The 17,410-nt window shown below is 41.7% G+C and overlaps 1 protein-coding gene across 2 annotated transcripts in view; it reads left to right on the forward strand.

The window, feature by feature from the left end:
• The first annotated feature begins 5,833 nt into the window (after nt 1-5,833).
• LOC119399068 (kynurenine aminotransferase) overlaps nt 5,834-17,410 on the forward strand; it is a 67,637-nt gene continuing 56,060 nt past the window's right edge. Inside the window, exons 1-3 of one of the 2 annotated variants that reach the window (XM_037665886.2) lie at nt 5,834-6,050; nt 6,397-6,544; nt 14,630-14,688. In XM_037665886.2, coding sequence (XP_037521814.1) covers nt 6,428-6,544; nt 14,630-14,688 — 176 coding nt within the window. In that variant the 5' untranslated portion in view covers nt 5,834-6,050; nt 6,397-6,427. The remainder of the gene's footprint in view (nt 6,051-6,396; nt 6,545-14,629; nt 14,689-17,410) is intronic. The other variant, XM_037665892.2, reaches the window with a different exon arrangement.

Below are 17,410 nucleotides of genomic sequence, written 5' to 3' on the forward strand. Positions count from 1 at the left end.
TGTGCTCACTCGCTTCAGAGCTGCCGGTACCTGCTCTTTGACATCAAACAGCAGATAGCATGCTATTGTCCAATTGTCGGCATAAATCAAGAACGGTGTTTGGATCACATGCACTTCTTGCCACGGGATGCTGGCGCTGCGCTCCATAGTCTGCTAACATTACACAGTGAGCAACACTTGTGCGCAAGAATCGCAACGGCAGAGAGCTATCGCGTTCCATCACGCACGCTCAAGGACATTACGTGCGCTGACGTAAATTCTTTTCCCCGTGCCGTCCTTCCTTGTGTAGGTTCAAACACACTCGTGTTGACTAAAGAAGAGAGAAAGTGCTTAAAGCGCGTGACAAACTCCTACAACTTCGGTCGTTCTTGATAGATTCGAGAAATTTTTGTGGCCATCGATCCGTGAGCCAATGAACTCCAATACTGCGGTCATTCGATGATTTCTTGGAAAAGTAATTGATGACCCCTTAAATTAAACAAAGTGTGGCTTCGCGGCAGTGCAAATTTTCCTGACTATGTGGTTAATTTCATGGCATAGCGGCCTCGCGCTACAGTGAAACCACCTTTTCATATGTGTGTTACATGTAGTAAGATAAGTTTCTTTGTATGTTTCAAATACTTTAAAATTCCGGAAATTTCAAATTCATGTGGAAGTGAATTCAAATACTGTAATATTTGTTTGAATATTCGAAGCGCTTAAATATTTGCATGGGCCCATGAATCGAGCAGTCATTAATTACTTGACTCAACACGCCAAGTGTACTATTACAAGCTGCCAAATTTTTTCCCTTTGAATATGTGTTCAAAAGCTTGGTCCCGACCTGGATGAAAAGGCGCATCACATACACAGGTGCTGCTTCCAACAATCGGATTGAAAAGCTGGGTGACATGTATAAGCTCGCCTTCTATCATGCCAACAAAAAAAATTCAATTTTACTTAGAATATGTTGTCAAGCCCTGTGTAAAAAAACAAAAAATAGATATGTGCACTGGTTTGCTCTTATTCCTGTACTATATGTGTGTTAATTTATGTGCCTTGTCATGTCCAGTTCACACTTTTTAAGCGTATTTAAGCATACTTATGGATTACAAGCGTGCCTAAACAGCCACTCTGTTGAATGCAGGAATAAGAGAACTTAAATATTCGAGCCTCAGTGTAAGAATATCAATGCAGTGTGGGAACTGTTCTGCATGATCTTACTAGAGAAGGGCCATGGTGGTGCAGAGGCAGGAGTCTTCTTTTTTAGAAGGCGCATGCAGATGCTAATAATTTTCTACTTGTCCTATAAGAATACCCCTCTTTTAGGCAGCCTATAAACTTGTCTGAATTTAAACAAAACAATTTAGTTTCCAGTTACCATGTCTGCATCCTTTTTGAACCAGCTGTGTTCGGTGCTATGGTATAGCAATGAACAGAACACATTTTGTGCATCTGGTGTGGAGTTGTTTCCCTGTTACATTACTGTAATATGATGGTGAGCTGCCTAAAGGAAACATTTTTTTTTGTTATTTACAAGTTCCTCCAAGTTGACCATACATTTCATTGTGAACGGCTTTACATACGTATAATAAATAATGCAAATAAGCCATGTTCTACCAAAGGGACTCCACACAAACTTTGTACTTCACCTTGTTTAAAAATGGTAAGATAATAGATTCTGTAATTGGTAGTTTTTCTTGGATATTCACATTAAATTTAATTAATGTTCACTATTTGAACTTCTCTATAGAAAAGGAAGTGCACGAGTGCTACAAAGCGTAAATGCAAATATAATGAAACAGTGTAGGTTCCACCATGTGAATATGTATGTAGCGGTCAGACTTTTTGGAGCAATTTACATGTACCTAATTGTTTGTAATCTATTACATTTTTGGTAATTTTGTAATTTAGCAGTTTAAATACTCATGTCCAATGTAATTCCAATACTTTTTCAGCAACCAATTACATGTAACCATATAATTGGCAAAACAGGTTGTAACAAAGTGATGTAGATTTAAGCAATTAAGAGGCTAAAGAGGGAAACAATTTTCATTTAAATTAGGTTGGTCCTCTAGTACAGTAAAAAAGCTGCAGTCTCCATTTCACATTATCAAAAGTGATCAAAACATCCTTCCACAATAAGCATCTTGCCGCTATTACCTGAACATGAACCACCTGCAGATTTGCACGCCTTTTTTGGAAGTTCTTTCGTATGCATTGTCTGTAGCAGCTGCTGCTCAATTCTTCACTTAGTGAAGTGCAGTCCGTGATATAGACAGAAGTTTAAGCTTGCAAAACAAACATGTTTCTTTCTGTCAAGTGCATGGCATATATACACCTAATTTATCAATTGTAACACATGAGCAGTAAGTCTTTTCTTGGTGTCAATAGTATATACCACATTTTCTCGCATATAACCCACCGAAAAAAAATGGAAAAATGTGCTTTAAAAGTGGGGGTGCAGGTTATATGCAGGGGTTATATTTTATTTTTCAGTACTGCTAACCCCAATAATAGGGGCTCAAGCAGGGTGGTACAAAACATATAACAAGGTTTCTTAACAAATACAACGAATTCAGAGAATACAAAATTCAACTGACAATATCAACATGAAATGTCAAAATTTACATTGTGGAAAAAAAATGCAGACAAGCCTTTGGTAATACAAAAATACATCAGGGTTACAATTCAATGAGAGCTTGAAATTTGTCACAGTCAACTACCGTTACTACGTCTTTATCCAGTTCATTCCATTCTGTTACAGTTCAAGGAAAAAAAGAATACTTAAAAACATTGTTCTTGCATTTAAATGGCACTAATGAGTACGGATGTCATAGCCTTGTAGAATAACCGCTGGAAAATGAAATATAGTCACATGTTTGGCTCTGTAACTTACCCTTGACAATTTTAAACATGAACTTAAAGGGGTGGTGCCATCAAATTTCGAGGCTATAACAAGCCTGTTGTGGGTTTCCTCTGTATGTAAGGACATTCCACACGAAGGGTCGGACACAGCAAACGTTTAGAATATATTTTAATTCACTTCCAAAGTGTACCTAAATGCTCATTCTCCCGATCGAAACCCATCGCTCGCGCGCCAACAGTGACGTAGATCTGTAGGATGGGCAACGAAAGTTGTAGTGACGTCACACCAAATCTGCTGTAGTAACGTGAGTGACCTCTGGACCTCCGCCACTTCAGCAACGTACGTACCGGCTGTAATGAACTAGAATACATTCTAGTTCACTGTAGTACCGGCAAAGCATCGGTTGCTACATCACTCCCCGAGTTTCGATCGCTTCCTGGCTATGTGCATCACAGCCTTGTGTGGTCACGTGACCACGCCTCCTACACTTCTACGTCACTGCCCAACCTCGGCGCCCAGAAACTGAAACCGAAAGTTGTCCAAATCAAAAGGCGATATTAAGTTATTTAGCGAGAATACATGAATCTTGGTGCGTGCATCATGCTTCCTGGAGCTATAGGAAACGCTTACAGCAAAGAATGAGCAAGCCACAAATTTGGTGGCACCACCCCTTTAAGGCGAGCGATTTGATTTCTAATTGTAATACGTTTTAAGTCTGCTTGGCGAAGTAACTATGCATTTAATATGCATTTTCTTTTTAATTTTTGTAGAGTTAAGGGTGTGGGTTATATGCAGGGTTGAATTATATGCGAGAAAATACGGTATCTTTATTCTAAAATACTTTACAGATTTGGCTAACTTTTCAAGAAACATAAAAATCTGCTGGTGTCCATTACAATTCCTTCTTTAAGTCTGAATATCTGACCCGTGAAGGGCTCCGACAGGTCAAGCTCCACTGAATGTTCACTGACGAAATGAAAAAGTGCTTCTGGAGGTCATTAGTGATGATCAGTTCAGATGTTGACGTCAAGTAAAAGATCACTAGTGGACTATTTTTCAGTTTTTTAATGCTCCTAACAAGTACTGTTGTTCACAGTACGCTGAAGTAGCCACTACTTTCTCATCAATGAGATTTAATTAGTTAATTACAACAAATTTTCTAGTTCAACAAGTACCCACCTAATTAAAACGTCAATGAGGCATATTTAGGCGTGTTTAAGTAACTCTAACTTCACTATTTTTAGCAGCATACTAATTATGTGCTCATTAGGCTGAAGAAGGAAGCGTGCGAAATATAAAAATAACACGTTACTAAACTGAAGCATGCACCAGAAATCAGCACCCTCAAACAGGCTCACTATGAGGTAGCCAGTATCCAAGAAAGAATGCAGAAAGGAAAAAAAAAATGGACCACCCTAGTGCTTTAGCCGGCCGAAGCAGGGTGTTGCTTTTGTCTTAAAGGGCGAAATCATGGTCAGAAAAGTGCTCCGGCAGCATTATCAATGAGATAAATCAGTTGAGGCATATGGAAAATTATAGAGGCATACAATCGAGGGGAAAGAATCCATGTAAAATGTTGGCGCTCATCCCGTGCCATTGCCAAGGTATGGAATGCTGTCTGTGGCAGTGGACAACAGGCAAAGCAGTTGCTTGCCTGTTGTGACTTATTTGAGGGCGCTGCTTTCAGATGCGGACGAGAGCATAGTCACATGGTATTTCTCGCATTTCGCAGGCTTTTTTTATCAACCGGAGAAAATGAGCACGCAATTAGTACGTTGCTGAAAATAGCATATGCCTCATTGACATCTTTATAGCAAAGTGAGTACTTGCCCCAAGTTACAAAATTTATTGTGATTAACTAATGAAATCACACACACACAAAAAAAATACTAGCGGCAATTCCAGTTTGCTGGGAACAATGTGCACTAGGTTGTCTTTGGGAAACGGAGTCCCTCTTTTTTAGAACCTTGGTACTCAGGGCAGTGGTGTAGCCAGGGGGGGGCGCACCGAGCCCGTGCCCCCCCCCCCCCCCCTGAAATTTTTTTCTGCCATGGCATACAAGCTCAAAATGACACTCGATCACATTTACCTGCCCGACATTTCAAATGAAGGAAGTGCCCCCCCCCCCCCCGAAAAAATTTTCTGGCTATGCCCCTGGCTCAGGGCGCCCTGTCTATTTCAGTTGAAGCATACACTTGAACTGGCGTGTAGTTTGTTGGGTGACTTTTTATCCTGATAGAAATAATGTGAGTACTGACTGGTTACAGCCTATTATTAAATTCTTAAGACTTGCTTACTATAAATGCAACACCATTTTTCCTTTTTGTTGGTTCACTAGCTGCCCCAGTAAAAAGTAATAAAGTCGCTAGAATTAGTGGCCCTTGCCTGTCCATTTTAGCTCGTTAAACTGTAGAACAGAAATGTTTGTTCTTGTCATCTCGCTCTTCATGATTTTTAGCTTTCCCAACATTTCAAGTGCCTGTCCTGATCTTGATTTGCCAGGCCTTTCTTTCGGAACTGGCAACCTCAGTCCCTGAACTTCCCGAAAGTTTGGTCGAATGCTATGACAATGCACAGTCCTACTTGTTACAGCTCCAAGCACTTCTCGAGTAGCAGGTGAGTTGCCTTCACGTCTGGGGCCCTCATCCTCCAGCAACAAAACTTTCATACTTTGGGTCTATCTCATGGTGTTTTCTTGGTAAGGAGTAAGGGAGTAGCTTGCCATTATATAAACACACACACATGTATGCACACACACGTGTGTGCGTGTGTATACGCGTAATGCCCTCAATGTCGCATATACGACATAGACATATGCAAGGCGCCAAGGGGGAGGTGGGAGCAGGTAGAATGAGTCAAACGTATCTCTTATATAAACGCGATAGAAGCGTACTACATATCAGTTTTCAAAACTTCCCGCTTCGGCATGCTGTGTATCCCGGAGGCCATGTATCGTGATTACATCATTACATCCTGAAGCCAGAGCGCATATGTGGGATATGCTTGAGCAGGCTTGCTCTGTGTTTGTGGTAAGTGGAGAGCGGTGGACAGCCTTTCTGCCGGAAGCTCCTAGCTGTGACTGCTGCTGTGCCAGTTGTGTTATCCACGTGCAGCGCATCCTGTGCCGTCCTCGTATCTGATCCCGTGACCTCTGCAGCCCCTTCACTGCCTTCACATCGCCTTAGAGCTTAGTCGTACTCATGTAAGTATATCAAGCTTTTGTTTTTCGTGAACTTTTGCCGAGCGCGCGCAGGGAAGAAGCGCGTGTGGGCCGTTCTGCATTTATGTGTCCCTCCGTATGTCTCTCTGCCTGCTGTTGTACTTCCGCGCTCTGGTTGCTTTCTCTGAACTGCGCTTGGAAACAAATCAAACTGCGCATTCTTCCTGGGTGTGTGTGAACTAAAGACACACACTCTTTCGAAAGATGCATTTCCCGCGGGCAGCTTCTTTATGGGTTGCTTACGCAGACGTGCATGCATACAGAGAAAAAGAGAGCGACGTCTGCATGCTGTGTTTCTCTTTCACCTTGTTGGCCTCTTTTTCCGTAGCCGGAGCGTGGTGTTCGCCTAGCAAGTTCAGATGCTTAGAGCTCTCAAGTGTCTTGTCAGGACATCCTCGAGCAGATACGCTCCCCTTCTGGGGTCCAAAGGGCTCCCGATAAACTTCGTGTCGACCGCCTTCTATTCAGTCACTCAGGTACGGTTCGAATTTCGCATGTGTGCACGCTTTTACCGCGCTTGTATCTCGTTCGTAGACTCGTAAGGAAAACGTGCGATCGGTCCTATTTCTCCCGCATGTTTTGTCGTATGGTGTAATATTCGTTAGAAACCGAAACAGACATATGCATGGCACCGCTAACACCGCATCTTACAGACGTAAAGAAACGTGATGAAAACGCTACAAGTGTACCGCACAGTACACTTTTCTGCTTTAAGTACTACATCGTCCGTAGTCGGATTGGGCGAAGTTGTTAGCGTGTGGATGTGTGTTTTTTTAAAGAAAAGCTTTCGTGTAGATGGAAAACTAAAAGCTTTGCGTGCCTGGTGTCTTTGTAGGTGTGCCTGTACCATTAGAATAGTCCTTGGGTTGAGCAACTGAGGTAACCCAACTTCACATATGTTACGATTATGCACACTCCACGTTCACTTCAAAAGAGAATACAAAGCGTATGGCAAACAATTGAAAAAAATTAATGAAAAATTCCCGGAACTCTACTTTTCTTTTTATTTTAAATCATGCTCTACCACTTGTAATTAGGAAATTGCACACATTTTATAGGAGTTTTAAGTCTGTGGTATTTCATTTATAAATGATCTTAAAGGGATTAGAAGAATACTAAGTTAGCATGGCTATTGATAAATTACAGTTCTGGAATGGAAGTTTATTGCATACAGGAACTGGAGCAGAGACCAAAGGCTACATGGCCTAACAAAAAAAGCATGTGCTTCTGTTCCAGTGCAGCACAGCCACAAGCCTTTGTACATTCTAATACATATATTCTAATACCTTTATGTGAACACAGGAAGAAAGAAAAGTTTAGTAAATAGCATGGCATAAAACTAAGCATTTATATATATATATATATATATATATATATATATATATATATATATATATATATATATATATATATATATATATATAGGTGTAATACAACGGAGGCGTTGTCAACAGTGATATAAATATTTAATTCCCAACAGTTTCGGGAGGGGTCCTCCCTTCTTCGGGGGATAAGTTAAAACTGTTGTCGGAGTGCGGTCTTGCTTCTTGCCGCGTCGCTCTCTCGCCTTCAAGGACATTTGAGAGAGTGGGGGAGATAGATTACGAGAAAAAGAAAGAAAAGGGAAAAAGAAAAAACGAAAAAAAAAGGAGAGAGAAGAACACCGACGAAGTCAGGAAACGAGGCGAGGAAAAAAAAAAAAAAAAAACGCTAACTGTGTATGGCATGAAGTCGTGGAAGGTGTTTCTCGGTTCGCGTCGGGCGCGAACCGAGAAACACCGCCAAAATGCTAAAAGCGATGTTGCCGGCCCATTCTGTTCCCGGTCGCCTCTATCTACTCCCTAAAATACACAAAGCAGGCAATCCGGGACGTCCGATAGTATCCAGTAACAGTACATCAACAGAAAATATATCAGAATTCATTAATTCCCTGATAAAAGACATCCCACCGACTTTTCCCTCTTACCTAAAGGACACAAACCATTTCATCCGCGAAACTTCTAGTCTCAACATCCCAGCTGATAGCTTCCTGGTGACCATGGATGTCTGCTCACTGTACACTAACATACCCCACCGCGACGGAATTGGGGCTACGGTTTCTGAGTATGTGAAATTTGACTCATCGACCGGTGTAAGTGGCGAGGTACTGTCTAAACTTCTCGATCTTGTACTAAACCATAACCATTTTGAGTTTAATGGCAAGCACTTCCTTCAGGTCAGTGGCACTGCAATGGGCACAAAAATGGCCCCGAACTTTGCGAGCACCTTTATGGCATCTCTTGAAATCCCATTTCTTGAGGGGCGCGCCTTGAAACCTTTGTATTACAGAAGATTCTTGGACGACATATTCATTATATGGAACCACGATGAGGGGAGCCCTCAACAGTTCATATGGGATTTCAACGAGCTCCACCCATCAATTAAATTCACGCATAGCATTTCTAAAACTAGCATTAACTTCTTGGACGTGACTGTTTCTGTCAAAAATGAATGCCTTTCAACAAACCTTTACAGAAAGCCTACAGACCAGCAAATGTACCTACATTTCAACAGTAGCCATCCAAGACATTGCAAGACGGGTATTCCATATTGTCAGGCCTACCGGTATCGAAGAATATGCACCGATATACAGGAATTTGACAAACACGCAGAACGCCTAAAGAATTCCCTATCACAACAAAATTATCCCGAAGACATTATTGACGATGCCATACTACGTGCTCGCAACGTGAACCGGAATGACATAATTAAGGAGCCAAAAACAGTATCCAAAACAACTTCCCAAACAAATCTTGTACTAACTTACTCCTCATCGGTGCCACGAGTTAACAACATACTTTCCCGCCACTTCAACATAATTAGGCAAAGCAAACGACTGACTTCCATCTTCGCGGAGCCACCTCGCGTGGTGTACCGCAGGGATAAAAACCTGAAGGACATTCTTGTCAGAGCAAAAACAAACCCCGCCAAAATTGAGCCAGGGTGCCGCCCCTGCGGAAAAGCTCGTTGCAAGGTATGCCCACACATGGTCACAACGCGTGAATCAAAGGCAAGCTTCTCAGATTTCAAATTCAACATCACCCAAAACCTAAATTGTGACTCCAGCAATGTGATATACATGTTACATTGTAACGTCTGCGGGCAAGAATACATCGGCCAAACGGACACTCCATTTCAGCTGCGGTTTAATAATCACCGGTACCACGCCACTTCACTGCCGAAGCTACCCTTATCCAGACATCTGCGCTTACCAAACCACAGCTTTGAAAATATCAGCGTAACTCTTTTACAGTCCGGTTTCCAAAACACGCGCGCGCGCGAACAACGTGAGGCATATTTTATCTTTAAATTTAGAACATTAACAGCCGGCATCAATGAGGACCCTGGAAGACTCTCCTGCCTCCGAGAGATAAGCCAAAATGAATTTGGCAACACGGAATCATAATTGGGACCATGCCTGTTTCTTGACTGGCTCGTACGAGTGCAGTGTCGTTTACTTTCTTGCTTTTCTTTTCTCCCCTTTTTTGTTTATTTTTTTGTTTATTTGTTGTTCATGTTTTTTCACTACTTGTACAATGTAAAGTGCTTACGCTCCTCCACCACTTGGAGCCTATTCACAGGGAGCGGGCAGAGATGAAAGGCGGTATGCCGACCCATTAAGGGGACGCTTCCCTCAGGTGCCTCATTCTGCCCTCCGCGACAACAATTTTGGGTGGCCCTGCGCCCGACGCGAACCGAGAAACACCTTCCACGACTTCATGCCATACACAGTTAGCGTTTTTTTTTTTTTTTTTCCTCGCCTCGTTTCCTGACTTCGTCGGTGTTCTTCTCTCTCCTTTTTTTTTCGTTTTTTCTTTTTCCCTTTTCTTTCTTTTTCTCGTAATCTATCTCCCCCACTCTCTCAAATGTCCTTGAAGGCGAGAGAGCGACGCGGCAAGAAGCAAGACCGCACTCCGACATCAGTTTTAACTCATCCCCCGAAGAAGGGAGGACCCCTCCCGAAACTGTTGGGAATTAAATATTTATATCACTGTTGACAACGCCTCCGTTGTATTACACCTATTACCCAAGAAGAACTGGCCCATTGAACCATATCTACACTTATATATATATATATATATATATATATATATATATATATATATATATATATATAATATTGCACAGCATAAAATGTTGTAAAGGTATATCAGAGGCACACTAACAAGAAAGTAATGTTATCCATATTTGTAAATTACCCTTCCACAGTGCTAAAAAGTGCCACTGTTATTACTGCTAAAAGGCACTTGTTAGAGCCAGAAAAGGTGCAGATAGGAAGGAGACTGCAAAGTTCGTGCACAAGCTCATTGTGACATCGTGTGCTTTATAACTTTTCCTCTACCGCCGCCAAATAGAGCAATGTAAACCATTCATGGCTACAATCGTTAAATTGCGTTTAGTTGCAGTCCTTGACACTGGATCTATAGCTCCCTTAGCAACAGCCATGAGTGGTCGTTACATGCATCGCTTAGTGGTAGATGCAGGCGGCAGATGCTTTATCCTCTTGTTTCTTCTGTTTTCCCTTACCTCCTCCTCTGTGGTGTCGAACTGCACTCCATTATGGGCTGCAGGTGGTTTCTTAACAATAACACCCTCCACTAGATGGCCACGCTGGTTGTGTTGTGCCTTTCTGCCTCGCCTTTCTCATCATTGCTGCATCCGCTGATGCCTGCACAGGAAACATATGACTGGTTTAATGCAAGCCACATGGGAATAGAAGCACAATTCAAAGGAAGTATTTTGATGACTTCTTGTTAGAAGACAGCTCTGTTAAGTTCGCTCAGAAACGGAAAGTGACATTTTTGTCTGTGCGGACTTAGATGATGGTAACGAGTGCCACACACAGAAGCATTCTTCAGGTGTTCGTTTCACTCAATTTTGGAAATAAAGCAGCGGTAACATCTTGCAGGTTGGTGACCCATCTTGCTGACTGACGTGCTGAGCAAGGGGTGAAACTTACTGAATAAGAAAATTGTGGTATAGATTGTTCAGAAAAAAAAAAGACTTGAAAAATTTCTGGCAAATATAATACAGTTTTTATCACTTTTTCACAGTTGAGAGAGGGTTAGAGCTGTCTGCTAGCATCTAGCTAATTCACATTTGTAAAAATCGACTACATTCTGTTATAAAGGAGCCACAAATTGAACACAGTAAGTTTAAGGAACTTTTGCTGAGCCGATGCGGCACAAATATGAAAAAAATGCTTTAACATCCATGACATCGCACTGACATACTGCTGTAGAGGCTATGGCATGGAAGTAACAGAAATTGTTACTTTGCCCTTCATTTTCTCTTCTAATAACCAATGCATTATCATGACATTAAGAACAACAGTGTTTTCAAATTGTACTTCAGGAGTCTGGGCATATTTAGTGTGTCTCATTAGTGCTCATGTGGTGCTGCCCTGATGCTCTGTCTGCTTAAGTTTGAGAGGTCGTTAACAGTAGGGCGGTTGGTTTCCGAGGCCTGAACACACACTACGTTACGTAAACATAGGAGATGTCCATGAGTGGAGTTTCAATGCTGTTTGCTATGCTGCTGTGTCATCTGTTGTGCTGCTTGCCTGCATAATATTGACACTGTTACAATGGAGGGTGCAGAAAAATTGTGCACCATCCTTGTATCTATCCTGCACCTTTTGAAATGAATGATGTGGCTCAATGGGGGTGGGGGGTGGGGGTGGGCTATTGCTGCACTGCTCTGGAACCACTGAAAGGATGCAGCAACTCGTGTAGCAGGTGGTCCAGACAAATTGACTCAGCCTATAATTTGATACAACAGCTTTCCGTCATCCATTTTAGTTTAGTTTCTAAGGGGTTACTTGGTTATGACATTGTGACGCAGTAGATGGTCACGTGTGAACAGAATGTGAGAAGGGCTAGGGTGCCCACCTGCACCAATAATGTCACGTGTGAACAGTAGATTGTGACATTTTGGCATGTGCTCAGATTTGCTTGGAGGTCAGTTATGTTGCTATATCAGACTGTGTGATGAGTAGCAGCAGCCAGAGTGAGAGTCAACGTCATTGTGATATCCTGTTTCCATGTGACCATGTTCTGTGTCATGACCTCGCAATGCACAAATTTTGGGAAAACAAGGTCAAAACCCATTTTTGAGGGGCTGTATTGAAGGTATCCAGAGGCTTGCCAGTATATATTATTTCTAGGTTTTCGTGGTCCAGTACCTGCATGTAGTACAACAAATAGTCGAAAATGTCATGTCAGTAACCCTTTTAACTAGTTGCATTGACAACATCAAGTGTTTGCAATCATTTCCTGTAATTCTGGAGCTACAACCTTCACTTTTTGGATATTTGAATGTAATTATATCTGGTGAGACTTTGAGTTTCTGCATGAAAAACAAAGATGTAATATTTACACATGTAAGGTGTAGCCCAATGCAACTGCATCTAAGTGCCTGTCTTTTAACATATACTGCCAGCATTGGAGACACTTTGCAGCTAAAAAATTAGGAGAAGAAAAACAAATGCTACTACTGTTGTATGTTGATATCAGTGTGTACACCAGGGCCAGCCAAGTTCAGCCATGGCGAGAGCAAACGCTCTGTACATATCATAAAATTTTTTTACTCTATGTCTTTGGTGATATTATATTTTGTGTAGTGTGTGGTCTCGGTAGAAAACCTTAAAACCCTGGGCTGTGAGAGCTTCATCATGTAAAGATTTCACAGGAAAGTGTGAGCTTTAGACAAGTAAATATGGTTCTGCATAGGGTCAGAGAGAGCGGCTTATTTGCAGAAAGGCAGAAGTTGGCCTAGCTATAGGTTATCCTGTCTTGCTACTCTGCACTTGGGAAGCGGGACATGGAGAAAAAGGAATGAGTACTTAGTACTGTAATCAACGAGAAACATGCTGCAGCTACCATGCATGTTTAGTTTCAGGGTTGTGCTAATGTGTTCAGCCTATGACATTTCTGTAATGCCAAGCAAAGGTAAAGAAGCAAGAACTCTGAATTTTTAATGTGTATTCTGCTGGAAAAGTTCTTGGGAGTAGTGTCTGAGCCTGCACCAGACACTTTTTATCTTTTCCATAAAACACGATTTATAGCTGTCTTCAAGAGGCTCTGCAACAGTGGTACTGGCATTTTTGCTCTAATTCTGTTCCCAACATGGCAAAGTGTTAATATAAAAACAGCAATAAAAAGTTGTGCATGCAGCAATTTATTCAATCGGCAAGTTGCAGGGTTGGAGAAAATAACAGGATATCCTCATCTCACCTTTCGGCAGCTTTCATTCTCACATTTTAAACTTTGTCACATTTCACCATGCATCAAAGCAAAACATTGCAAGACATACAGAGGCACCTGAATTCCTTGAACGCTATTTCTTATGAATGTAGCTCATCTCTCTGTCATTACAAAGACATCGTTTATTTTTTTCATGCTGCACCAATTTATGACTGATGAAAGCATCCATTTAAATACTGTGGGAAAGCACAATTAGATCTGAATGAAATAGCCAAACAGAGGAAGTTATGACAGTTGTTGCATAAGTTCAGCTCATCTATGTGCCTAATTTAAAGAAGTACAGTCGCACTCAATATGACTTGTGGCACGGGAACGCGTGGCCTCATGAGTTCAAAGATTGCGCATGGGTTCAGCTTGTTTTCATCTCAGCAACTAAATAATATTTTCTTATTTGGAATCATCCCCGAGTGCAAGAACAGCATTTAGTTATGGAAATAAGGGCTAGTGGAAGCCATGGGCAGTCTTTGAACTCGCGAGGCCACGCGCTCCCGTGTTGCAAGTCATATTGAGCGTGACTGTACATTCTATGTGCCTAATATAAAGAAGTAGGTAGTCATTATAGTTCACTAAGCAGCAAAAGAAGGTGGTAAGTGTGAAAAGGAAAGTGGGAAAACAACACTATCTTGATTTTGTGTTACTGGAGTCAAGAAGGGGAGTAGCAAAGAAAGACATGAAAGTTGCAGTACACTGGCGAAGTTTACTTTACATCAGTGCTTGCTAAGCATGCAGTATCCAGACACTTAAGGAGATGTTGCACGTACAATGCTAGATTTTTCTTGCTTTACTATATTGTTTACTGTAGATTACGTGGGTGACTCATTATATTGTCTCTTTTGTAGTAGCCTACTCGTGCAGCAAATGACTACTTAAGTTCTTAAGTTATTTGTTTGGTTGAAAGGAAAAGAAAAAGCTTAATTTTTTTACCATGTTCCTGAAATGCAAAGTGCATGCATCTGTCAGGTGTGCAATGTTATAGTGCTTGTTTAACCAGACTTAGCTTAATAGCTTTCTGGCTACACCTACAGTCAGGTTTTGTGCATTACTGGCACCGTCGTTATCATCGTAATGTTTTTTTTTAGCTTATGTATTTGCCTTCCATCTGGGCACACAGTGCTGTTGTACAACAGTTCCCATTATTTTGTCTTAGTTATTGCCGTTGTTCTATTTTTGACTCCACGTTCTTTTTGCTTGATATTCATGGGAAACTTCCTAGGCAGGTTGTTGCTAATGGCTCTCATTTTGCTTCTTATATTTCAGAACAAAATGGCCAAGATGGAGGTGGCAAAACGAGTCCAAGGAATGCAGGACAGTGTGTGGTGAGTTTCTAAGCAGCTGTTTTTTTAAGATGTAATAATGGAAGGCCCTTTGGCAATGGCACAGTTCAGAAAGAGCAGCTTTGGGAAATGTAGAGAGAGATGATCTATCATGGAATGATGAAAGGGTTGGAGCATTAATATAGTACTGAAGCAGCTGAATTTTGCATTTGTCATATCCAATACTTATTCCTGTGTCCAACCGTGGCTGAACCTTATCTTGCAGTAATTTTCCAGGTATTATTGGTAGAAAGATGAGAGCAGTGTAGGAACAAATGAATCAAATAGTGAATCATTCAGTCAAGATATAAACACCACTCATCAAGCTGGAGTGGTGTTTTGTTTGATGACTTGTTTTTTTTTTTTTAAAGGTAAACTGCAATGAAATTTACCTTTGGCTAAATTGCTTTTAAAGCAGTAATATGTACAGTGAAACAATATTGCAATAGATGCAAGGCTTGCGATTATCAAATTTTTAACACGAAAGTGTTTTATGCTGGAGTCCACCAAGATTTTCATGACGTGTTTCCATCACGGAAATACGTCATCAAATGAACGCCACCAAATGGCAAAGAAAAAAAACTATAAGAAAAAGTTCCGCTGACAGGAGTCGAACTCATGATCTCTCGGTCCGCAATGATGGCTGGCAGGCGTTTAGCCCACTGCGCTGCGAAAGACATAACGGAGGCTACATGAACGCACCTTTTATCTTTCACACTTTCCTCTCGCAGTGCTCTTGCATGTATGGATGCTATGAGCGTCCTCTTTATAACGGGGTTGTGACATGTGTGCCACCAGCCTCGAAAAACAAAACAAAAAAACTCGCCGTTGCTGCGACTGTCCCATTCGGCGCGTTTCCAATAAAAGTGTAATTTCGTTTAACACACAACGAGGTGTGGCTTCTACCCAAGCCTCGCTCATAGCGTCCATCCATATCGAAAAATAGGTCTCTGACGCTCGCCTGGCTGTCACACCGCGTTCCCCGCTCGCCCTGTGAGAATTAACTGCCAGGCTAGAGGGAAGACACAATGCGCGTAGCGTTTCTCTTCGCGTTTCACAGCGCTTCGGAGGAGTGCATACCGAGTATCAGCGTTTATTATGTGCTTGTTGATGCCATATTTGCGCGGGATTCACCATATGCGGTGTCTACGTCTATGTTAAGAACTTCAGCTACCGCAAGGGTTAAATCATGAACACGAGCGTTAGTCGTCGGTACGGAGATGTGCCACTAGGCGTCAACGTGAGTGCGTCCACATCAGGCGGTACTACATCTGCCAAATAACAATAGGCATTATACAAGCTCTGATATACCAGTGCACTAAAGCATTCAACTACTTCTGTGACGACACGTTTACGTTTCGTGTTATACCGATTCCTATGACAGAGGGATCAACCATCTTTTTGTTGTTGCTGGGGGTGGAGGAGGGAAGAAGGGGAGATGAAGAGACAAGGGATGGCCAGAGACCTTGCAGTCTACGTAGGGCCCCCTTTCAAGTTGAGAAAATCCCCACAGGTAGCCGAGCACCAGACTGGGGGACATCTCTACCATTAGAAAATCTATTGGTGTCCCAGTAGTACGAGGATTTGATTTGAGCATCTTCTTCACACAAGATGGATGTTCTACCTGAAAGGGACGCTAAAGAGAAACAATGAATTGGTTTAGATTGATAAAGTGTGCTCGGAGAACTCTTGTGTAGTTTATTTCACCACCATAGGTTTGTTATTAGAGGAGAAAACCAAGTTCAAAGTTTCATTTTTAAATTTCGGGCCGAACATTGTGATTCGTGACGTAAAAGACTTCAAAGAGCATTTAACGTATTTTGGCGCCACTGGCTCGACGAAATTTCCTCAAACTCGTTATGTCAAGTCTCTGGCCCCCTCAGAGGACAATGTAGTTCGATTTAACCGATTAGGAACTACGTAGGCCCAATCAGGCGCATTCAAAAATATGTGACGTCACGGCAAATGGTGCGGGAATTCCAAAGTGGCGTCGCCGCCTGTATTTTCTTTTTGAGCATTTTCTCGCTTATTAAGCGTCTTCGCGCAGAAAGCGAGGTGTTTTTGGTATCGTGGAAGACTACTTTTTTTTTTTTTTGCTCTTTAGTGTCCCTTGAAGGCCAACACTAGTTCTCTTATTAAAAGCTCTTAAGTAGAACCTAAAGTGATGATGCGTACACCTGGTGGTTAGCAAGTGCGGTGCAAAGGCGGCCAATAGCCGTGCATAAGTTACGCTGTTTGTGAGTGTTCCAGGTTCTGCATCATTTTTGGCAAGTGGTAATGGCAGTGCTTTTTATAGGTTCATTTTAAGAATTGTCTGTTTTTGCTAGCTTTTTGTGATGGGTCCATTCATATTTTAATCACAAAATATTAAACAAAGGCTGCACTATACAGTGTGTCCAAGTTGACTCAGCCCAAGCTAAATTAAAAAAGGGGCAGTGAGATTGTACAGGGATAGGACCAACAGTGTTTTCTTAGCCAGCTCTTTGCACAAACTGGCAATGTTTTCTTTTAGCATTGATTACTTGATTAGTTATGTGTAATTACTCTGAATTGCTAATTACATAGTTGCCCAAGCTGGTATGTCGAGTTGTGCATAACGGCCAATCGTTTCATGCTTGCTACATCTTTCTCAGTTGGGTGATTCCATGTAAGATCAAACAAACGATGGCTGGTCAACCTCTTAAATTTATTTCAAAATTTTATATATTATTGCCTGATGAGTGGA

The sequence above is a fragment of the Rhipicephalus sanguineus genome, chromosome 1, assembly GCF_013339695.2.
Source record: "Rhipicephalus sanguineus isolate Rsan-2018 chromosome 1, BIME_Rsan_1.4, whole genome shotgun sequence".
NCBI lineage: Eukaryota > Metazoa > Arthropoda > Arachnida > Ixodida > Ixodidae > Rhipicephalus > Rhipicephalus sanguineus.